Raw genomic sequence first — 24,884 nt, 5'->3', positions numbered from 1 at the left:
AAAACGCTTCATTAGGTAAGTACCTACATCACAAAAAATGATGCAAAAATAAATCCCTCAACCATACGATGTCGCCCCGCAGAAAGTGCCACTACTTTCTGGTAAATGATAACAATATAAACAGCTATTTGCTACGTAGACAGACAGACAATGCAATGCATGGATTGACCGCGAACTTTCGAGAAATCCTGTCTATTGTAGAATGTTCTCGTATTTGGACGGAGCCAGCGAGAAACGACATCGCAGAGCTTAGAATCATTTAGAGTTTGCAAAATTATTACAAACCATAGTATATAGATATTATTTATTTAGTTACTTATCAATTTTATTCTTAAATATAGATGGTAGATGATAAAATGATTTGATTATAGTGTAATTTAAATAAGTATGTTGTAATACTTATTTCTGTATTGATCTAATCCAATATTATTGGTGAGCATGGTTGGTGGTATTCAAATGAATTTGTTTGAATTAATATTCACCTGACTGCCTGCCACCTTTTTACCTGCCGATAAAACGTTTATTAAGCATATTTACCTTCTTCCAAGTTTTTGTATAATACCTATATTTTGTCAAAATATTTCAACAAACAACTACTAAAAATGTAAGTAAAAAAATAAGATATGCAAACTCCATCCATAAACTCTTTCTCTTTCTATGTTCCGTGATACTGTCGATCAATAAACAGCTGTCTACGCACACAAACACACCCACTTCGCGATGTTTCTAGATAATTCTACTCGCCGCTAGATGTCGCGTTCGCCGCGTATATAAACTCGCCGGCCGGCATTCCATCAAGTTATTTCAGAACAAGCTCTAATCGAAGCAATTCGGTGCAAACGCACTGCGAACTCGCAAGTGATTTTCGAAGTTATTTACGACAACTACAACTGAAATCAAGCAACATGTCTCTGCTACCATTCATCATGGGCTACGAGCACCCTCACCGTCTCATCGACCAAGATTTCGGGTTGGCGCTGACTCCAGACGACTTGTTGACGGCTGCTGTGGCCCCCATGCTGTCGAGGGACTACTACCGACCCTGGCGTCAACTGGCTGCGGCGGCGAGGGACTTCGGATCCACCATCAAATCCGACAAAGACAAATTCCAAGTTAATTTGGATGTTCAGCACTTCGCGCCTGAAGAAATCTCGGTGAAGACTGCGGATGGATATGTTGTTATTGAAGGCAAGCACGAGGAGAAGAAAGACGAACACGGGTACATTTCAAGGCAGTTTTCTCGTCGTTACGCTCTGCCTGAAGGCTGCAACCCCGAGACAGTAGAATCGAGGCTATCATCTGACGGAGTACTGACCATCGTCGCCCCACGCGTGGCCCCAGCTTTGAAAAACGAAAGGACTGTGCCGATCTCGCAGACAGGACCAGTGAGGAAGGAGATTAAGGACCAGACGTCTCAGGCCAACGGCAGCCAAAAGTGAATCTCTGTGTGATGGTGGATGATTGTATTTGTGATAGCGCATTTCCCTTTTGTTTACAAATGATTTTTGTGTAAATGTACCTATTCAAGTTAAGACTGAATTATTTTAATAAATGTTTTAAATTAAAATTAACGGCTTGTTTTTACTTTCAAGTACCTACCTTTTTATTGTGGTTAGAATAGGACTACCCTCAATAACAGTACCTACCTATATCTCCTAGCCTACCGGAGCTAACTAGCAGAGGCAAAAAAAAATTGCTCATAGGTAGATATGTATTCTTATTGGTTTACTTTTTATACCTAACACAAGACTAGGATAACAATTGTATTCATAAAATAAAATCCCGCGCGCGCGGGACTCTTTCTAAATCCATACGCGGCCCTTCATCTTCTTACACGAATCTATGGTTTTGTCTTTGATCTACGTTTACATATGCCAATTTTCCGATTGAGACTACTTGAACCGTCACTGAATTACATTTTTATTGTTCTTACATTGTTATAAGTATTTATTTATTACGCTTTACATTGGATGGAGTCGTTTTTTGATAAGCTACCCTACGTAAATTCATGTTGTTTTTTCATACCTTTGAAATATGGATGTGGTATTATAGCAGTTTACTATATGATCGTAAGTTTTTCCCTGTCGTTTTAGATCCAGCAAAATTCAGACCCGATTTTTTTAATTGTTATGTGTATGTATAATATAATAATATAGTATAATAATAATGATTGAAAATTACAATTGATTTTCAAAGCATCGACTGTCAAATAAGTAGCCTAAAAAGCGCCCCTCCCGGGCCTATATATAAAGTGTTACATGATAAGTTACCTTGGTAAATCTTTTATGAGAAAAGGGTTTGAAGATTTGTGGCATACCTACTGCCGCCATTTTGATTTTTTTTCAAAATCGCGGCCAGCCATGAAACGTATATAAATCGATAGCTGACATTAATACCAACAAAAAATATTAAAACAATGACCCTCGTAAAGTGTCAGGTTTCTGAGATAATAACCGTCAAAGTTGATCACGTGACATCCATAATTATAAGCAAGGGTATGTGTTCTGATGAATCAAGATGTTAAAAAAAATAACTTTTAGAACAAATATGTATGTTGCATTGTATCTGGATATAATGGGATCTGGATTTTTCAACTTAATAACATATTTTGTGACCATCTATGTGTGAGTGCAGTATCGTCATTTGATTTAATATGACATTTGACATTATAGGGTAAATAAAAGTAATAGGTACCTCTTATAGGAATAATCATAAAATTAAAAATTCTCTTTACATTTATATTGTGGCATAGTTTTATGGTTACCTACTACAATTTCTCTTTGCGAAAATAGTTATATAAACCTGGATTTCTTTTTACATTGGCACAAAAGGGAAAAAAATTAAAAGTACAGTTTAGGAACAGTATTTTTATTGCCCGATAAACATTTTAAGGCATCATGCTTTTAGTATACACAATTTAAACACTTTTGAGACTACAAACACAAAAATCACATTCATAATATCAATACAAATACTAAATAACGAATAACTCGCACAGGCGTTTACTCCCGCATAGAAATAACACAGGTAGCAAACTGAGTGCAGCGGTCGGGGGTATAAAGGTGCCCCCCCCCTTCCGTCTCGCTTGCACATTAGAATAATACAATATATAATCTTTTTTCTTGTTATATATAACACCTAAAACAATACCTAATGAACAGTACGTCACCATTGACTTTTTTGTCGTAGTATGAAATATTCTTATTAAGTACATAGTAGCCGCAACATGTAGAAATATCATGAGGCATAGTTATCTATGTTTTATTATTAATATTATCTATACCTATTAGAATATTTTGTGTATGTTTACACATTGTTATACCAAATAGATGGGATTATAGTCGCTATTAAAAAAAAAATCACGTGATCAACTTTGACGGTTATTTTCTCGGAAACCTGACACTTTATGAAGGTCATTGAATTAATATTTTTTGTTGGCATTAATGTCAGCTATCGATTTATAAAAGTTTCATGGCTGGCCGCGATTTTGAAAAAAAATCAAAATGGCGGCAGTAGGTATGCCACGCTCCATAGTAAAATCTTCAAACCCCTTTCAAGTTGATATTACCTAACACATCTAAGGGAGGCTCCGCTGACGCGCGCCTTGCGCACACTAAATGTTGTGGCTATAATGACGTATAGGTACGCGTGAATTCACTCAGGGTACAATTAAATACGTCTATCATTAATTTTTTTCTGTAAGCTACACTATCGAATTGGGTTAGCCTCTAAAGATAGATGTGAGTTGTGAATAAATAAATAAAAATAAATAAATAAATAAAATGGATGTTATATGGAGGTTTTTTCGCATTCGTAACAGTGGACGCGACTGACTTATGGGGGGCTACCACGAAACATAAAATATACGTAACACTCGTCATTGGCGTTCGCTCAAAACGTCCACGTCGTGTAAAAAAGAGAGGCTCTCTCTTTTTTACACGACGTGGACACAGTAAGGGAAAAGGAGATAGCACGTGGAAATTGTCACCTATTTGTATGTTTTGTGGTAAGCCTTTAGGTACCAGAAGTGTTAATTTTCTTGAAACATCGCATATAGGACCTATCCAAGGTATCGTATCTTACCACGTCGTATGACTAATAGATATTTTGTAATATCCTGTATGTTTTCAAGTTAATTATGACTTTTCAGTGGGGTGCTGTAATAGGCCCCGACTATGGCAGAGGAACGGTCCTTTCAGTCACCGTCGGAAATAAAACCAAGAATTACACGCAATACACGTGCTTCGCAGGCAGTGAGAAAGAGAAATGCGCTCAATATAAGATATTTAACAGTATCTTAGTACTGTTATTGATTATCATTTACCAAATCTCAATACGGGTTGCCAGTTTGGTGTTGCTCGTCGGCATTTATATTGTAAGTACATCTGCAATGCTATAAATAGTATCACTTGATAAATATAATATACTAGCTTTTGTTCGCGGCATCGCCCGAGTGTTTTTCCACGGGAACCGTTATTTTTTCGGGATGAAAGTTACCCTGTGTCCTTCTCCATACTCTTAATTACATATATGCGAAATTTCAAGAAGATTAGTTGAGTAGATTAGCGTGTATAGGTCACAAACGAACAAACTTACTTTCGCATTTATAATATTAGTTGGGACTAGTTGCGCTCTAGGGCTTCGCTCCAATTTCGGGATAAAAATTACCCATGTGGTAATACCCAAATATTCCAAGTTATATTGTTGTTTTTGATAACAATCGGTCAGTACATTTTGCGTTAATAGGATACTTTTTGTTCCGAAATTCCCATGGAAGCTAAACCCCGGGACGCATATAGTAATACATATTTATTTTTACAGAATAATGTTATGACTACTCTATCTTTTTTATACGTCTACGCTATTGCTACGATCTTTGATATAATTGTCTTCATTATGATAATGGGGATTGGTATATTGGGCAACTGTCCGACAACAGCAGTGAGCAAGCTATCATGTATAGTTTCGTTAATATGTTTACTTATTGGTGAGTAGCATGGATGTAGATATATTATATAATCTGTGATGTAGTGTACGTAAGACTGTAACCAGAACACCCAAGAACTTGTTGATCCAAAGTACAAGCACATATTCATATCCTTTTCCTTTTCATCGGTAGCCCGACCTCTCCTTCTAGCGCCCTGAAAGGTAAAACATAACTAAGGTACCTATACGGTGAGTACACGATTGACCAACTATCAAAAATGCCCGCGCAACGATATGCCCAAAATGAGAAGGCAATGTCTATCAAATTGACTAGGCATAATTATTATGCTCGTCAATGAGCATAAATGACGACGTCAGCGTACACATGAACGAGATAGTAATTTACATATGTACCTTGTTCAATTTGTTATGGGGTACTGACTCCAGTCTTACCTATAGCTTCATGGTGACTGTACTACCAATACTACCAGAATTCAGTAGTTACTTACTAGCACAATATTTTAGTGTAATGCTGGTCACCACACTCGTCCGCTATTTGGAAGTCCTGGGTTCGTTTCGTAGCGCAGACAAATATTTGTATTTGTGATCATTATTTTTATTTCTGTTTCTGTTGATCTATAATGCTCTGAAGACAAATATTTGTCTACGGTTCTGGGTGTGTTGTGCCCTGTGTGTTTATCAATTGAGTTGAAAATCTGTTACGCAAAGACGGACTAGTAACTTAAGTAAAGTATTATTAGTTAATGAATTTTTATTTTGATATCTACTACTGTGGGTTAAAATGACAGACAGATGGATGAAAAAGAAAAAAAAAATATAATGTGGCGTATTTAATCACGGTACGGAACGCTCTTTGCGCGAGTTCGATTCGCACTTGATCGATTTATCTTCTTTTTGCAGGGAGTTTTTATATACTTATCATTGTAAACAGTTTAAAAACACAATTTCAAGATGAGTGATGAAAAGGGGTAATGAGATTTTGACAATGATGTAATTTTTGATAAGAGCTTTAATCTTCTGATATCATATTGCATTCAAACCTCTGAATAAGAAATAAAATCTGCCTTGACGCTCTAAACTTGCGTGTTATTTACTAGAGAGAGACCTTGCAGTAAGTACAACATCCACCAAGTACCTATACGAACCTATTGGGTACAGCACTTTGGTTGATTATTTGATGGTGACTCATAAGTACATTACAACTACAAGTATATCTAGGGGCTTACCATCATCTCTTAACGCGATCCACTTTACCACCTAAACTGAACTGCATCGCAAATTCGTACCATCGACTTAATTTTTTCTATGAATGCGATTCATTTTAGGTGCCTTGCATTGAAATCGTATTGATGGTAGGCCTTCTGGTATAAATACATCTTTTAAGAGTGTATATGTATACACTAATTATATAACGATAAAGTATAGTGCCCAGCCCAACTTATCGGTAATGTGGTAAGTGTAATCTTTAATCAGTGCATTAAAACTAAAATTAGTTTAATTTTACAAATTTCTGACAAAATAGTCATGTGCGTATAGTATTAGGCCATGCATATTATATTGACACATTGGTCGTCTAAAAACTAAACATGTATAAGTACAAAATTTTATCTCTATTATTTATCGGGGCTGATGAGGGTTCAAAAAACCGGCGAAACGGTAAAAATACCATAGTAACTAGAATCTCGATAAAGTTATGTGTGCCTTTTAGCGTTTTGTTTGGCTCGTGTTGGTTGGGACCACTTTGGGACACTGTCGTGACCGCAGATATATTAAATAACAAACAAATAAATGTACGTTACAATACAACTTTTCCATTGAAATAAACAATTTGAATCTTTCAACGAAAACTTACGTTTCATTAGTTCTTTTCCCTGATTTTCTCTAATTCATACTTGCTATAGACCAATTTTGTGAGATCAGCAAATAGAAAAAAAACACGATGCTAGCTTCATGTTGCTTTAATAGAACTTGGCCATTTTTTCAGTATATACTTTTTAGGAAATTACTTATGTTTCATTACATAGCTATAATAGAATATAATGAATATAGGGTTGAATCTATGAACTATTTCTTATATTCAAATATTTTCTACTAAATATACGTACATACTTTACAGATACCTATTAAAATATTATGTATTGCTTTTATATGTGATGTACCTCTGACAACAGGGAAAATGGGCTATTTATAAATAATAATTTGTCAACCGTCAATCGAATGTGGTATCCACATGGAATTAGTAGGTTCTCGGTAGGTACCTACTAATTCCATGGGTCTCCAAAAATCATCGTTTGGCAGATCGAGCCACAAAATTAAAGTGTGGTGAACTTAGAACGGCTCACCCGTTCTAAGTTCACCACACTTTAATTTTGTACAGTTTTAGAAATAAAACAAATAAATTTAAAAAAAATGTTTTTTTTTATTAAATTTAAATCAGTCTTAGGTAAATGTTTACTTTATACATAACGCGACTAGGAACTTAATTGTTTACGAGCTACACCCGTAATCTACTTCTTATTACAAGATTGCCCCGGTGCTTGGCACGAGCCTTCCTCGGCTTCCTTCTTCGGCTCCTGACGAACTGGCCCTGTCTTCGTGATAGGGACCACCCTTTCTCCCTTATCATCCACCACCTTCCTCGGCGCAGTGACCGTCAAGATACCATCGCTGGACAATTCAGACACCACATTCTCCGATTCAGCTCCTTCAGGCAAAGTGTACTTTCTCACAAACTGCCTGGACACGAAGCCATGTTCGTCCTGCTTCTCTTCATGCTTCGCTTCAATCACCACATACCCATCGGCGGTTTTCACTGAGATCTCCTCCGGCGAAAAGTGCTGGACATCCAAATTCACTTGGAACTTATCCTTATCAGACTTGATCGTGGATCCCAAGTCTTTGGACAGCGAAGCCAATTGTCTCCAAGGTCGGAAATAATCGTGCATTGCGAAAGGAGATAGGAATGGTTGGAAGTGATGGAACGGTGACAGAATGTTGGTCAGGATGTCGTTTGGAGTCAGTGCCATCCCAAATGTCTGGTCTAGAAGTTTGTTACCTACGTTTTCTTGAGATTTTTGACATTCTTCAGCAAACGCGTTTCCAATTATTAGAGCTGCAAAGATGTATTTAAATCCTCCGTTCATTGTGGATAATAGATGCTTTTCTTCTCACTCAACTCACTTAAAATCACAGATTTTCTCGTAACTAATATTTGAAATTCACTCCGAAATTTCGAAAGACACGATTACAAGATGTGCTGCGTTTCGTTCGTTTGGTTTTTCAACTCGATGCTTAAACTACGCGCTCACTGTGTTTATATACTGGGCCCGACATCTAGCGGCGAGTAGATATTTCTAGATTGTACTACGCACGCGCAGACGTGGTCTTCACACAGAGCGACCACGTCAACATTTTCTTTGTTGTATTTCAGGTGGAATGCATTGTTATTTATAATGTATACCCGTAAGCGTTTGTGAGTTTGTATGTTTGAGGCGGTGAAACTACCGAACCGATTTCAAAAATTATTTCACCATTAAAAAGGTACATTGTCCAAGATTGCTATAGGCTATATTTTATCTCAAAATTCCCACGGGAGCGAAGTCTCTAGCAACATCTAGTTACTGATAAACTCAATAAATGATTGTACCAAAGTAGACATCATTTTAGTAATACAAACTTACTACCTGTAATGGGTATCTACCTTGAAACCCATTACAGATTGGCTAGCTAACGATTGTACTAGGTACCTACTGAAAATTAATAAGTGTTAAATGGTGTTAAGTAGGTATACCCATAGATAAGAATATCATTGGCGAGTGGTCTCTGCACTATGCATAGGTACCATTTCGCGTAATTTTTAATTTTATGTTATGCTACATTTAATTTGAGGTTAATTTATTATACTTGTCACGAGCGGCCCGTCCCGACTTGGGTAAAACTAAGTATAATTTGAAAAAATAGCCTAAACTATTTTTAACAATCTTCATCAAAATCGGTCCAGTTTTTGAGTTTATTCATTAAAAACGAAATAACAAAATATAAATCTTTTCTCTTCACAATATTAGTACCTATGGATACGGAAGTATGAGATGGTATGAGGTAATTATGTAAGTAGTAAAACATGGTAATTTTAACCTTTGTTTAGTAATTACATGAATAAATATAAATAAAAAGTAAGTAATATTCGATTTTTTTTTCTATTTACTAAAATCCATTACTTTTTATTTACCACATACCACATGTACAAAAGCACAAAATTGTTTTTTTTTGTGGACCGCTATCGCCATCTAGCAGAGAGTAGCTGAAACCAAATCACTGACCATCGCAACCATTTCGATGTTGTTCTATACGCGAATCACCTAATCTAGAATCATGCTAGAACCTTCACAGTTTTAACTCGAATGCACCAATCGATAAAAGTGCTATGAATGACTGTACCCTTCCGCTCGGGCACCGATTAAACAATATTTCCAGTAGCTCGGGTAATGAAAGTACTTCTTTAGTAATCACGTTTTGTCAACGAGAGACTAAAATATAGACGGTTGGTTTTGCATTTGCTCCTTTAAACCCCTTCCACACGACACAATCTGATTGCCGATTGAATTGGGTACAATCTGATCGTCCGTCCATACGTACACAATTATATCGCCCATTTCAGTATTTGACTGAGCAATCCCAAATCGAGCGATACCGACCACCCAATGACCTTGAATTTCATATTCCGTCCACACGACCCAATTTGATTGTCAATCTAATAAAATTGGGCGTAAAATTGGGTCGTGTGCAAGGGGTTTTAGGCGATGTCATGCACAAGGGATTTACAAGGTATTCGATTTTATACAAACGTTTTTTCCAAAGAATCCCTCCGTATATCTATGATAGAAGACGTCTGGACTGGACTTATTTCATTTTGTAAAACGAACTGACAGTACTGAACAGTAAAAATATTTTTCTTTTTCAAAAAATACCATGAAAATGTTCATAGTGTTTTAAAATTAATTCATATATAATAAGTTGTTTAAGTTATAGCTAATAACTGGTGTCATCATAGTGTCAGGTTGTATTGAAGCCTCCTAAAGGCATCTGAAAAATAAAACACGTGTTCTAAATAATGGTATATTTTCAAAAATATTGTTATACATGACCTGCATATCTATTTACAAAATAAAACATAATAAAATTAATATCAGTTTTACAACCGCCATTACTTATGTACGATTAATTAAATTAAAAAATAAGAAAATAACTTAAAGGCTTTACTTGCGCGTAACTGTTTACTTATTATAATATTTACACAAAAGGTTATTCCGAAATTGTATTTATTTGCTCAAAAATAATATTACAATATCCAATAAATATTTCTAGAGATAATTTCCAATCACGTATGCTGAAGAACGATTTCATATTGATTTTTGTATTTATTCAGTTTAAACATTCATTTCTTGCAAGTACAATAGAGAATATTAATATAACTAATAATATTAAATTAGGATAAACAAGGAATTTATAGGGTTCCTAAAATAAATAAGCGTCTACTGCATTAGCGGTTACATTTTTTAAATTCTAAACTCGATTTTACATCATCATAGTTCAAACCTGTTTGCCCCTTTTTTATTCAAAGAGCAGATATTATTATTGGATCTGAAAAATGCAAATGGCGATGGAATATCTTTCCGAAAAAATGGCGATGGAATCTTCTGAAAAAAGGCGATGGAATATCTTTCCTACGAATTTTAGGAACATTACAAATATATATTTTTTGTAACATAACATTTATAGAAACCAGTTAATTTTGATATTAATACATACATTAATTTATTAATATTAAAAACAATATGACAACGCAAAACAAGAATCGAGTTTAGAATAATACTAAAATCTGTAAGTATGTTTTGTATGGCATACAGCGTTTGTCATGAAAGTGCCAAGTATGAACTGTGAATAGTTTATGACATACAGAGACGTACAACAGATTTCACAATTTGTATCTTGGCTTGCGGGGGACGCCGACACGAGATGTCTACTGACCATTTTATTCACAAAATTTATATTTTGATTTATATAGATAAAATTTGATGGTTTCAAGACAAATCAGTTTAATTTTCTTGAATACTGTAAACGAAAACTCCCGTGTTATCATTCTTGGGAAAAAAAAATATGCGTCGCGAATTGACAGCCCTCAACGTGTTAAGACCCTAAAACATTTGTCACAAATATTGTAATTTTTCTTAGATAAAGTTTCATCATCATGTTGTTAGATTAATATTATAAATATAAATCCACCCTCGGCATCCCCCATTGTCATATTCCCTAACCTAACTTACTAGCTACGTTTTATAAAAAACCTCGTAACATTCCTACGGTACAATATTAATTAATATCGATACAAAAAGCTAAAAAACACACGTCAGTCACTCGGGGCTTGCATACGTGACTCTAATGAACACAATCAGGGGAGATCATACTTGTGACAATATTTTGACTCGTAAGTAAAGTATAATTCACGGCCGAATAAAAAATGCATACATAAGTATGCATGCTTAGATCTATAAAACTGCACAACGGATTTGGATGCGAGTTTATTATGATGATTTTACTTTGACGTTAACTTTAACCTGCGCGCTGTCGACTATGATATAAAATTATGAATTTAGCGTTGCTTTGCGCAGGTTTCAGTTGACGTCAAAGTTGAACGGAGTGAGGTTATTTGACATAGTACAAAAAATATTTGTATGGTTGATTGTACTGAGCACAGCACACTGAGTAGGACCTGTGATGGGTCACCCAACACCAGTAAGGCCTGTGACGACGATGGTGAACGTGTCACATTTATGATACAATTGAACGTTAGACACATCTAACGTTAAATTGTCTCATAAATATGTTAAAAATAGAAGAAAAAAAAAATACATGAAATACTTTTGAATATTCGGCCATGAATAAAACCAAATAATTTTATATTATAATTATTACGTACATTTGAATTGCTTGCCTTAATATTTTTAATGGGAAATGTTAATGACATCAATGCTGAACAAAAAATGCGATACAGAATTTAAAAAATAGACACGAAAAAAAATATTTTTTCGGGAAGGCCTAGATTATGAACAGGTCTTATAAAACGGAAGCCTCTACACGCTAGTATGCAAGCCCTCTCCCAAGTCACCCCCAAATTTTATGGTGACCATATTTTTTACGTTATCTTGTAGTTACGCTGTCCGTATAACTGTAACGGCATTAGGTCGTGATACCTCAGATAGTTTACAAAAATTCGATATATTTTCTTGTTTTGTTATGAATCTATTATATGTATATCGCGGCAGTGATTTTGTTTTGAACGTCAGTGGAGTTATTCGTGCTTGATCCAGAGAATACTAAATCTTAGGTTCCTATAGAAATGGTGACTCAGTATATTGTATGAGGCAAACTTAGTGAAAGATTTATTTGCTATTTTTAAGTCGAAGGCGTTTAGGCGGTCTTGCGACTACTATTATATTGAAGAGGTCAAGACTAATAAAAGAATCATACGGACAGCGCTCTCAACAACACATACCTCTCGTTCAATCCAACATCAACATATTGTATATTTTGTTTAGCTCATACAAAATCTAATTACATAGCTTACAATAGATATATGTAGACAGTCGTACATTCAAGACTATATCGGTCTCGATTCATATAATAAAAATAAAACATATAAATACATCAAAAAGCGCCCGAAGCGCGTGTGCACTCGACCGAAACTGATGTAGTTCTAATGGATGTTGAGCAAAATATTGACTTCGCAAAGCACCAACTATGAACATATATTTTTTACGTATGTTGCAATATTTATTCAATATGGCCATTTGTTTTCCTTTACATAAATGTTTATGTTTTATTAAAATGCTGTCAACAATTGGTGATTCACGAAATGAGTACTCCGCGCAATGCTGCTACGATACACAATAAGTAAGTATATACAACATTCTCAACTTCCAAACGTATGCACCACATCAAAAAATTTGTGCTAAACATTGGGGTATATTTTTTTTTACATATTTTTGGCCTAACTTTTTCGGTTCTTTATAAAAACCTCAGAGTTGAGTAATAAAAAAAAATCGGATACAAATGCACATACTATGGCCGTAATCTTTTTATATCAAAATAAATACGTAGATATTTAAAATTTATATTTAATCATTGATATTATAATACCTACACATCTCTTTGGACACGATTTCAGTTTGGTAATTATACCAAAAGTCATTATAAAATATCATAATAGTATGACAGATCTATTATCTATACTACATGCCAATTAGCTAGTCAGTAAGGTCATTGACCTGGAGTAACCAAAAAACGGTCAAGACCAATAATAACCACCTAAATGGAAACTAGTACAATTTATAAAAGTGTTTCGCGATTTCAATATGGCGGTATGAATGAAAGCGAAGCGGATTCTTGTACGTACCTATCTAAAAATTACGCTTAAAACTAAGAAATGATCACTCGTTTGTACAATAACGGAAACTTGTAAAATAATCCGTAAAAAGCACCCTAGCCAAAACGGGGTTCGTAGCTTGTTTTAGTGACATTGTCAAGAATGGAAAAGCGATAACTATATATATTCCACTTTTGAGTCACTCGGAAAAATTGATAAACCTGGTATATGTCTGTCACCGTCGTTAATAAATGTCAAATTAAACATTCTATAATCAACTTAATTTGTGATACAATATTTGGACGAGCGAGAGAGAGGAAACATTAGAAGCATTGACCTTGTTTCCGTGCGACTCAAAAACTGAGTATAGAAATATAAATTTTTGGCGAATCATTATTGGATATTTTATTGTACAAAAATAGTTACAAAAAAATGAAACGTATTTGCGATGTGATTTCTCATATATATTTCTTTTCGAAAATATACGGCATCCAATAATGTTTCGCCGATAGAAGAATACAAACGCACATACAAAATCTACACTTATCACTATGTTAGTGTGATAATATTGATGGTTACATATAAACATATACTTATAATTTCTACTGTGTTGCGAACTGTATGTTTAAATATTTTAAAAATAAGTATATGATTTTATGTTTGAGCATTATAAAACAGTTTTTGTACCAATCTTGTGTACAACATAGATGTGTTAATAAGATCTTAAATAACTAAACTGTCATTCAAATAAAGACATTTAAAAAAAATCGAAACAATACGAAAGAGAATATTTTAATAACAATTTTCGAAAACTAATAACTTATTGATTTCAGTCACAGTGTAAAAATAAGTTTGATAAATGACGTTCTAAATAACACAACAGACAGTTCAGTCCAGCGTTACCACAGACAATGAGATAGGCCGGATTTGACAACTACACACTGTTTATTCGAGATTTTTGGGCGATCGCGAACTTAATGATTATAGTCAAATTATGCGTAACGCGTGCGCTTTATTGTATGGAATTGTAATGTTTGCGTCTAAGCAGCCAGCTACAATTCCGTACAAAAAGGAAACGCACGCGCAACTGTAACCCAGTGGTTATGCACCAGCCCTATATATGCATTAAAACTATTGAATGAATATTGATACACATATTATGTTATCAGAAATTGTTTATTTAATTACAAAAATCGAGATACATTCACAAATATTATCCTTTAGAACGATTCGGAAGTTGACTTTAAACTTAAAATTAATATTTATACATGTGAATTAGTAAACTGTTAATGAAATGGCTAACCGATGACCATTTACAGTTTGTCTGTAAATAGTAGAAAATGAGGGCTGGCTACATTGGGTGCTTATCAACCAATCTCGATCATTCGATTTCATATTGCAATGGCAAAAACTGAATGGAGAGTGGGTTGCACAGTCAACTTTGACGTTAACTTTAATCTGCGCAGAAACGCGCAATTACGCCATTTATGTCTAAACGTCAGCGCAGGTCAAAGTTTACTGGTGCAACTCAACCTTGGAAGTCAAAAGCTGACACCAGTATGTCTATTGGTATTCACCAATAGACATGACAGACCATAGATTAGCACAGAGTGTTCGCGGTCGCCATAGAGTAGTAGAGAAGTGAGCAGCGCCTCCCGGCGGCAGTTTAACTGTCCTCTAGAAGGTTGTGGAGTTCCGCGTAGTTCAGTATGGCACGGTGCAGGAACTCGTATTGTAGCTGTGGACATGATTATTCAATGCATTAATGATTATTGTTAAGTAAAAAGGACCGGAATTTTTAGTAATGATTATAAACCACATGATCTTATTGATGTGTGATTCGAAAATGGGGAAATATTCAAAATAAAATTATAAACATATCGAGACCTAAGAAATCGAATGCCACTTTAATTGATCAATGCAATGATTTTTCGCCTATTTTTTGTATATCCGTAATAAAAAAAGAATCTTCATAGTTGTATTGCTGGATGTGACGTGGAATGAAACACACACAACCAACACACTTGGTATTATTAATGGAGTGATTTGCCTTCTGCATTTCACACACAAGTTAATAATAATCAACCAGTGTGCAGATTTCCTCATGATGTTTTCCTTCACCGGAAGCAAGTGGTGATGAAAACTAATGAGTCAGATCGGTATACAAACTCATGTGGCACGAGTAGGATTCGAACCTGGGACCTTTCGATTCACAGGCCATTACACCACCACCGCTTCTATTTCAAGATAAATTAAAAAATAACTAACATTTTTATAGGAAAATCGCAGTTACTAGGGAGCTCAACCTTTCTTTCGCGGGTGTAGACTCGCTCGGAAGAAATTCCTATAGAATACATTATATTACATCCCAACTAATGTTATAAATGCGAAAGTTTGTAACCTTTTCACGCTGTATCTACTCGAGCAATGACCTAGGACGGAAGCGTAGCGCTGGTATAAACAAAGAATGAGACTCACGAAGGTGTCGAGGGAGCGCTCGCGCTGCGCGCGCACCGCACGAGCCACACTACACACGTCCGCGCGGCGCTCGGCGCGCAGCTGCACGATCAGCGTGCACAGCGCCACGAACAGCGACGACCGCTCCGTGCCGTATCTACATAACGTTTTTATTTCACGTTATTGAATTTTTATTTATTTGCTCTATGCCCCGACTGGGGGATATAAAGTAGAACCAATTTAATAGGTCATATACTTCGTCAAAATTCATAAATGTTACCTTGTAACGGAGGACACACAAAATTTATTGATCCAAAATCAGAACTACAAAAACTTTGCACCATTAAAATACTATATAAAGAAATAATACTAACAAAAGAAGACATTTTTTGACAGTTCTCCCTATAGCCTGACAGATGTCAAATGTGATCTTTTTGTAAATATGGTACAATCACAGAAATATTTTCAGATATTATAAATTTATTATTTACAAATAATAATTTTGATTCCGAATTCTAACTATTTATAAACAAAAATTTTAATAAGAATAGTACATACAAACTAAAATGAAACTAGTTCAAAGAAAATTAATAATATAAAAATTAAAAAACTTATAAAAAGAAGAAACATTAATAACAATTAATCTTGTTTTTTTAATTATTTTATTTTAGGTAATTAAATAACTATTAATTTGAAAACGTCAAGTTGTACAATCTTGACGAGTTTCTTTATTGTAACATAGACATCGACCAGTGGCGGGTGACGTCGGGCCAGGGCCAGTATACTCACAGACAGTGCACAAGCATGGGACACGCGTGCGCCGGCAGCGCAGCGTCCGCTAGCTCCGCCAGTCCGCGGGTCACCTCGGGCACGTGGCCCGCCGCCGTCGGCCAGCCCTGGTACTGCAGCTGTCGCACCGTCGTCGTTTCGCCGTTCTGGAAATTCACATTTCGAATCTTGAATGTCAGCTGTTTCTTTCTTAGATCAGCAGGCCTACCATCGGCTTTTACGGAACGATTCCAATATAAAACTAGAAACCTAAAATGATTCGCATTCAAACTAAAAAATAAGTCGATGGTACACGAATACATACATTCCAAAATGTAGATCAGCTTAGGTCCTGAACTGAATCGCATTAGGAGAGATAGAAATTTTAGTTCCTGAAACGACCGTAGCGGCGCTGCTCTGGTTTTCATAGAAAATAAGACGATTACGATTACCATGACCAGAACGATAAACGTGCTCGGAGTACTGGTCTAATCACGAGGCCATTATACCTTGTCTTGCCTATGCCCACTATGCCTTTATAATATTTACATTTGACCCAGTCCCTTCCCGATCGCATCTTGAGGAGCTACGGTGGAACATAAAACTCGTAGTACGTCATTACGTCCACATGTTCTCTCTTTTTTACACAATATGCGAAGAGAGACAGCATTTGGATGTTAGTAACGATCTATATGTTCGAATGTTTCGAAGTATGCCTTCACATCTTACCCATAACTTTACCGACCCAGGCGACGACGTATCAACAGTTTGACGTGATTGTGCCCGATTTTTCAAAATCTCCGTCTAACATAAAGTTCATACTAAATAATAGTAAAGAAAAGAACATAAACAAGATAATTCAGATTCGATACAAACGCTATGTTCGATAAACGGTTAGATTGTCGCTATTTAAACGTCGGAGCACGAATTCTTCTCTACTTCGCAGTGTTATCTGCCATATAACAATAAAAAATCCAACAACACAAACATTATGTAACCAATCTGTCAAGAAAGTGAAGAAAACGGATGTTTTACTAAATTTTTTTGCCATTGCAATGGCAAATAGAAGGGTCAAGATTTGTTGATAAACACCCAGTGTTGCCAACTTCTTCACTTTATTTATATATTTTTTTGGAGAACCAACATCATACAATCTTAATTCTAGACAAAAGCAATACATTACAAGAAGTCAATTAACAGGTTCCAACCGATACATGCATACAACCATACAAGAAACCTCTTGTCAGACTGTCAAAGAAACGATTATAAATGTTTTGAACTCACCCTATTGTCAGTGAGTATGAACTGCCGCCTCGTGTAGTAGGGACAGGACTCGCTCTCCTCGTATTGTACTGAAATATTCTCGTATTGCGCCGTGCCGTCGTCCCAGTATCGGGGGCATTTGCCTTCGCCCAGCTGTCGTAAAATCTTTATTTAGGATAACTAATACAGACACATTATATATCATGATATTTTTTTTTTACATATTGTGCATTTAATACAATACAAAATATCTTTATTGCTCATAAAAACAGTATCAATAAAAATAATACAATAGCATATCTACATATGGACCAATGGCGGGCCTATTGCTAAGCAATCTCTTCCAGCCAGCTTTTGGGTAGTGAGAGAGGATAACAGAACCGGGTGGGCTCATAACCTATTTATATTTATATTTAAAAAATGGTAAGCGCTTCTGGTATAATAGGGACCAACACTGTTTGAATGAGTTTCTTTCGGCATTTCTTCTCAGCAGTGGTCGTTCCGAAATGCTAGTAGTTTGTAGCTTTGGTAAACATCATTTAATTTAGAATATGACGTGAAAAAGTGCCTGTGAAGGCCTAATTTCTGAATAAATGATTTGATTTTGATTTATGAGGGCAATTCCTATGTTTCACAAGTGAATAATTATTTCTTTCTTACAAGTACATTTGAAGAATTTCAAAATGTAAAAACAGAACCCTCGTGGGACTTCATTTCGTTGTCCATTTGTCTGCTGTTCAAGAACATTATTCTTAGAAACACATGGAAAAAAATTCACACTTGTACGTCAATGTTTCGTACGTACGTTTGTTACGTTGCGATTTCTCAATGGACTCGAGACCTATATCTTTTGTTACAGTATACTGTAAACATGACAGGGCAGAAAACCGTAAATATATAAATAAGCACATAGAAAAGCGAATTTTACGAAACACTTGGTGCGCGACTCAGACTTTCATTTGTTTTTTTTAAATTCTTAGTGAAAACGTAAAATATATGTACATATATGTTTGTATTCACCTCACTAAGCATGACAATGGTCGACACGTTATGTTCGCACACCATCCGCCAGAAGTCTGCAATGGTGTTCGGCAGCGGGTCTTGTGTGATGATGAAGCCTTCAGAGTTGTCATACGCTGCAATATAATGTCCCAATTATTGTACAAATTTTGATGAGTTGAGATGATAACTTCTACCTGCAAAGTCCATACAATCGTATTGCCTGCAAGGCACTTGTGCAGACAGCTCGAGCCACTGGTGGTCACGACCCTCAGCCATGAAGATACTATGATGATCATGCCAGGACATAGTGAACTCTTAAATTTGTTTGTACCATCTTTTGTTGACCTATGATTTACAATGAAATAAATGATTTATAATGATTTACAATGAAATGATGAAAAAAAATCGAATTGAATGATTACGAATCTTTTGTTTGGGTCACGGGAAAGCGATGTATTAGTTATTGGCGCGAAAAAACGGAGGCCTATAATACACAGAATTGGGTTGATGTAGGCTGAAAATGATGACCTTTTAACTTTTTTTATTACTATTTTTCAGCCTTTTCTTCAAATCATAATCAAAACACAAAATTAATTATTAAAAAATCTACAATTTCATATTCGCACTTATAAAGTTACTAGCTGAGCCCCGGGGCTTCGCTCTCGTGGGCATTTCGTGATAAAAGTACCCTATATGTTACTAACTTTTGCCCACAACTTCGTATGTGAGTAAAAATCCGTTTCCCGTGGGAATTGCAGGAAATCCCTTCTTAGTGCTCCCCTACACTGTCCTAGGAATCTACACACCAAATTCCAGCTTTCTACGTACAGTAGTTTCGGCTGTGCGTTGTCTGTCAGTCACTCAGTACTCTCTATATATATAGATTCCAAATTATATTCTACCCGTGTACCAAATTTCATAACAATCGGTGCAATAACGCGTGAAAGAGTAACAAACATTACAATATTAGTAGTAACCTTGAATGAATGAAGCGTTGATGTAGGTGGAGAAGTCCCTGCCGGGCACGGGCGTGAGGATGACGCGGTTGCGGTCGTGCGGCAGACACTCCTGGCTGCGGTTCTTGTTGCGCACCTCCTCGCCCGCGCCCGCTGCGCACGATTTCACCGGCTCCGTTACTGGGCTGTTTATTATTTTCTAAAACAAACACAAATATATATATATGTTTTCTTCATATTGTCGACGCGACGTGACGTGATATTGGAAATAGACAGATCGGGAAAGTAGAACGATCAAGAAAGTAAAGGAAAAATTGATCCTTTTGAAAAAGTAGACAGATCGGGAAAGTAGACAGATCGGGAAAGTAGACAGTTTTAAGGACACCAAGTGGCAAGGTAGACCGTTTGGACAAGTAGACTGATTGAGAAAATAAACAGACCGTTTCACTAGCACCCCTAGCGGCGAATTGAACACAGCGGCGAATGAGACAGATATCAAATAGTATGAAAATAACATCATATATCTGTCTCTGTCGACCTCATTTCCAATGTATCGGTTCATCCTGCTGTCATATGACTCAATGATACAATTATTAAGTTAACATTTTAAAAATAAGTTTAAGTCTTAACCTTTATTATTCTCCCTCGATTAAAAAGCAGTTTGGAACAAATGAATCGTTTCTCGTACCTCAAACTCGACCTCCATGAGACACTTGTCAGCGCCCTCTGGCGTATTTCTCAGGCGGTCAATGGCCGCCTTCAGTCTCGAAGCGGGGATTTCTGTGTCGCCATAGTGAGCGTACTCTACCAGCGCTCGGTACACGAACACGTATTGTTTCTGTTGACAACAAATGTTCCGTCAGTTTTTAGGATTAGATTTGGACGTTTGCCGTCAAAGACAAACAAAACTAGAGCTTGCGCAGACAAATTAAATTTTTAGCATTGACATTTCTGTTTACATTACCAAAGATTGCACGAGGAAGTTCCTCTGCCGTCTCAACTCGCAGACGGTGTTGAAGACGGCCGCGTGGCCCGTTGCGCGCAGTTGTTCGAGAAGGCAGTCCAGCGCCACCAGCGTGCCGGTGCGGCCGACGCCGGCCGAGCAGTGCACCACTACTGGCCTGCCGACCATATTCGACCATGCTTCGTTTACGCGCTGTAAGTAAAAATATATAATATATATATATGGACATGAATAATGAATATGTATGGACAAATCACACAGATTGAGTTGGCCCCAAAGCAAGTTTGAAACTTGTGTTATGGGGTACTAACTCAACGATACTATATTTTATACCCAGGCGAATCCGAAAAATTTCTTTTTCCATCTAGACCTGACCGGGGATCGAACCCGAGACCCTCAGTGTAGCAGTCAGGTGTGATCGTCAAAAATAAAATTTTTGGTATGTTAGGTTTTTCGAGTTCATATTTTTTTCAGCTAGATTGCTTCTTGAGACGAAATAAAAGCGTCCAATACACAACTGTCAGAGGGCGAAGTACCGGTTAGAAATTTCACTTCTCATTATCGAGTCGATTCGAAGTGAGGCGCAGCGAACCAATAACATTGCGGTGTAGTTGTCGTTGGGTCACAATGGCGCATTGTGATTGGATAGCTGCGTCTCACTGCGAATCGATAGTCAGATGCACATATCTATGCTGTAGCCACTTTGTAGCTTCGAGGTCAAATCAGCTTCTAATCAAGGCTAAAAATGCATGGATGCAGGATTAACAACCCGGAAAAGGTATACCTTGATGAACTTCAGTATGGAGTGCGGATGTTCAGGCGCGGCGAAGTCCTTCCACATGAGGAAGTGGTATTGGCGAACCAATCTGGATTCTTCTTTGGTCTCCCGCGGAGACGTGGGTGCCGTGTCGGACCCTGAACCGTTGCCTCCAACGCAATCTAACATTAAAAATAAAAAGTAATTTTACAATTCAAAAATAAATTTACATAAGGTTTCACCACGTTCTGATATCTTCTTCCTCATCTGCAAACGCTCTATTGGATAGTAAATATTTTCTATGATCAGAACTGAGCCACTTCGATGGCTTCATCGGAAGCTGCCTCGGGACAGGCGAGCAGATGAGACATCGATTGCAAATCCAATTCAAATCGATAAAATATTTGTTATCTGTCTGATAAATTAATTGCTACCTGAAATTATTTGCCAGCCTGTTCGATATCCATCAATTTACTACAAACTGTGGAACAGGACTAGCTATAAGCGTCCCAAACATAGCCAGATAATGATTTCCTGTACTATTTTGAGTGAAACAAACTTTAAAAATATATAAACTCGTATTTGTTACCTCCATTCCTTTTGGCAATGCCGTTGTTCTCAACGATAGGCTGCCCGTCAGAATTAGTTGGCGTTTTCGTGATCCTCAGCTCCCGGACTATGTAGTCGGAGTAACTGTGAAAATAAAGAATAATTCCCGATAAATTATCAACAGATTGAGAAATATATGACTTTATCATCATGTGTGACAGAAATAGTCGACCCGCGAAAGATTCGTTCGAACCAGCAGCGAAAATGACGAGTTGCGCCTCCGTGACGTTTGCATTTATAACGAGTTGCTACTAATCCACTACAAGGACGAGGAAACGTCAGTCACATTCAATAAAAAAGGTTCGCACTAAGTCCTGTTAATAATTATGTAGTTATACCAATAGCGTATATTTATTTTAATGCAATAAACGTTAATTAACTAATAATATTGTCAAATAAGTTTTATTGGTATACATAAATATGGCCAGGTAGAATGTCCTATAAAATTAAATAACTTTGTTATACTAAATAAACATTTTTTTCTTTCTTTCTTATTGTTTCTCACACATTCCATACCGTTTCTCATCAACATGGTGCACTGTGATGCTGCCGAAGTTTCTAGAACCCCGCAGCTCGTCCGGCCAGTACTTGCTGCACTTCACCTTGGAGTACTCCTCGAGGTTGGTTAGCATCACGATCAGTTCCAACCCGTGCTCCCATATCATGCGCCAGAAATCATTTACAGTTGTTTCTGTGGGGCCTTGCGCGCATATGAACTCTTTCCGCTCCTGAAGGTGAAAAAATATATATTGTCGCGTTTTCCATGTTTAAATGAAATAAAAAAAAGCACGTTCCACAATTGGACTCCTGGCCCATCTCCCCCCCCCCCCGGCCTTGTAAAACTAGGCAAATTAAGTATATAACAACGCTGTCCCGTTTCTTTGAGACTGTAGAAATCAATTTATACTATATGGTGTACTGTTACTGAAAAGCCGAGATAACGAGCGAAAATAAAGAAAATCAAAAGTGATATTATAAAAAAAATACTATCAAACTAAGTATAAAAATGACTTATTGTAGAAGTCCTAGTTATAAGCATTAAAAATTAATTTTAATTCATTTACACATTGTACATGCAAACATAACATGAATGTTAAATATCTGATGAATAATTAAGCAAGCGGATTCAGACATACAAACACAAATAGAACGAGCAAAATAGAAGTATAATATAAACGTATAATGTAAGAACAATTCTAGCACTAACTAAAAATCTATCATACGAAAATTTTAATAAATACTTAGTCAAAAAGACGACGAAACATTTATAACGTATAATAAATATATTTATTAAAAACTGTTGTATATTTTCAAGTCAGTATCACGAAGAATGGGCAATTATGTACTTATGGAAATCCTTCCTACTCAAATTTCACAATGAACCATAAACTACCATAATCTACAATTTTTCCCGCGTTTATTTAAGAGGGCGATGGTGGTGGAAATGGCAATGCAATGGTAACTCACACGTCATGCACCCCAGCTTCAATTCCATAGAAAAAAGCGACTTTAACCTTGTTATTTACAAATGTATTGATTGTATATGTATGTGGTTTAGCTTTAATGTATGTAACGATATCTATATATACTTTCGCTTTAGTGACAAGTACGTACCACATATAAATTATTTAATGGTGTATACTTTTTCATTCTGATTGTCGAGTAGGCAGACCTTCTCGTCCAGTCGCCTTTTGAAAAAATCTGAAACATGTCTCTCTACTATATCCCTTTGACCTGATTTTCAGGGCTCTGTACCACAAACAGTAGAAACTGAACCCATGTATCACTTTGTTTATACATATTACAAAATTCCTTTTCCTTTCTCTTCCAAAACCATTGCTCGGATGAACTAATAATTTTTCACGTAGCGAAGTAAGCCAATTGTTTTAATTTTTATTATATTTCTTAGAGCATATGAAAAATTGGCGATACAGAAATATATTTGTATCTCTAAATAGACTCCGGGCTGTTCAGATATGCCACGAAAATCAAACTGAATGGGGTTTCTCGGATAACAATCTGTGTGACTGTGGAGCTGTGCAAACATCACTTTTCATCAACAAGAAGATCTCAATGAGGCTAATAAACAAGCGATTAAATAATGCCTTATTCGGGTAAAGTTCCGAAAGGATCCATTACTGGTGATTACTTACCAATTATTGTCTGTATGATTATGACTGCTTTATCTACTCACAAAGAAAAAGAAACGGTCAGAATGCAGAGACTAAAAAGAAACCCACGCCTCAAGCTACCAAGCCATTACATAAGCTAGAAGAATTATACTCCGTTTTTTCTTACATGTCTTGCTATGTAAACAATCTTATGTTTATTTTACAGAAACATAAATTAAAATAGACTTTTTAGGAAATTACTTTAATGATTAATGTTTTACTCTACAATGTATAGGTTTGAATTTCTATTTATTTATTTTCAACAACATTCAAAAATAACTGCTGTAAATATTGTTTACATGTTAGAAATCTTAAGAAAAAATGGAGTGTATTTTAAAATGTATCATGCGATACCTGGTTGGGCTCCGAAGGGTCCTTGCAAGCATAGGACAGACAGACAGATTAGACACGCAAGTTACTCTTAGGACAATGCAAACTATAATACCGCTAATCAGCGCAATATAATATTAATAATACATCTTATTGCAACAATGATATATTTTTATTTAATTATTTCTTTGATTCGTATAAGTGTAAGTGTCAATTGAGAAAGTCCTTTAAATTAGGT

At 36.1% G+C, this 24,884-nt stretch overlaps 3 protein-coding genes and 1 long non-coding RNA gene across 8 annotated transcripts in view; 2 read left to right on the top strand and 2 right to left on the bottom strand.

Annotated features, from left to right (window-relative positions):
- The first annotated feature begins 785 nt into the window (after window positions 1-785).
- Window positions 786-1,571, top strand: LOC128680190 (protein lethal(2)essential for life-like). The gene has a single exon (XM_053763122.2). It carries the CDS (start codon window positions 906-908, stop codon window positions 1,437-1,439), a length of 534 nt encoding a protein of 177 aa, XP_053619097.1. The 5' UTR covers window positions 786-905; the 3' UTR covers window positions 1,440-1,571.
- Window positions 1,572-1,875: 304 nt separating this feature from the next.
- LOC128680191 (uncharacterized) lies at window positions 1,876-6,779 on the top strand. The gene is made up of 4 exons (XR_008405826.2): window positions 1,876-2,069; window positions 4,151-4,375; window positions 4,822-4,987; window positions 5,848-6,779. It is a non-coding gene; the product is annotated as an uncharacterized LOC128680191 (long non-coding RNA).
- Window positions 6,780-7,368: 589 nt separating this feature from the next.
- On the bottom strand, window positions 7,369-8,271 carry LOC128680189 (protein lethal(2)essential for life-like). Its single transcript, XM_053763121.2, has one exon. It carries the CDS (start codon window positions 8,088-8,090, stop codon window positions 7,455-7,457), a length of 636 nt encoding a protein of 211 aa, XP_053619096.1. The 5' UTR covers window positions 8,091-8,271; the 3' UTR covers window positions 7,369-7,454.
- A 1,777-nt stretch (window positions 8,272-10,048) lies between these two features.
- Window positions 10,049-24,884, bottom strand: part of Ptp69D (Protein tyrosine phosphatase 69D) — a 35,113-nt gene continuing 20,277 nt past the window's right edge. For 2 of the 5 annotated variants that reach the window (XM_053762867.1, XM_053762868.1), the window contains exons 17-28: window positions 23,760-23,846; window positions 22,662-22,873; window positions 22,126-22,229; window positions 21,564-21,718; window positions 20,780-20,971; window positions 20,504-20,653; window positions 19,837-20,014; window positions 18,878-18,993; window positions 17,879-18,010; window positions 16,616-16,761; window positions 15,848-15,983; window positions 10,049-15,107 (exon numbers count right to left, since the gene is read on the bottom strand). In XM_053762867.1, the coding sequence (XP_053618842.1) occupies window positions 15,036-15,107; window positions 15,848-15,983; window positions 16,616-16,761; window positions 17,879-18,010; window positions 18,878-18,993; window positions 19,837-20,014; window positions 20,504-20,653; window positions 20,780-20,971; window positions 21,564-21,718; window positions 22,126-22,229; window positions 22,662-22,873; window positions 23,760-23,846 (1,680 nt within the window). In that variant the 3' untranslated portion in view covers window positions 10,049-15,035. Of the gene's footprint in view, window positions 15,108-15,847; window positions 15,984-16,615; window positions 16,762-17,878; window positions 18,011-18,877; window positions 18,994-19,836; window positions 20,015-20,503; window positions 20,654-20,779; window positions 20,972-21,563; window positions 21,719-22,125; window positions 22,230-22,661; window positions 22,874-23,759; window positions 23,847-24,670; window positions 24,692-24,884 lie in introns of all 5 variants that reach the window. The other 3 variants (XM_053762870.1, XM_053762871.1, XM_053762869.1) reach the window with 2 other exon arrangements.

The sequence above is a fragment of the Plodia interpunctella genome, chromosome 23 (assembly GCF_027563975.2).
Source record: "Plodia interpunctella isolate USDA-ARS_2022_Savannah chromosome 23, ilPloInte3.2, whole genome shotgun sequence".
Lineage (NCBI taxonomy): Eukaryota > Metazoa > Arthropoda > Insecta > Lepidoptera > Pyralidae > Plodia > Plodia interpunctella.
Note: the sequence above shows the minus strand (reverse complement) of the source record. Positions and strands in the feature narration are given on the sequence as shown.

Bases quoted from the DNA above. Each gene is read 5' to 3' on its own strand.
- LOC128680190 (XM_053763122.2), top strand. From the start codon at position 906: ATGTCTCTGCTACCATTCATCATGGGCTACGAGCACCCTCACCGTCTC.
- LOC128680189 (XM_053763121.2), bottom strand. From the start codon at position 8,090: ATGAACGGAGGATTTAAATACATCTTTGCAGCTCTAATAATTGGAAAC.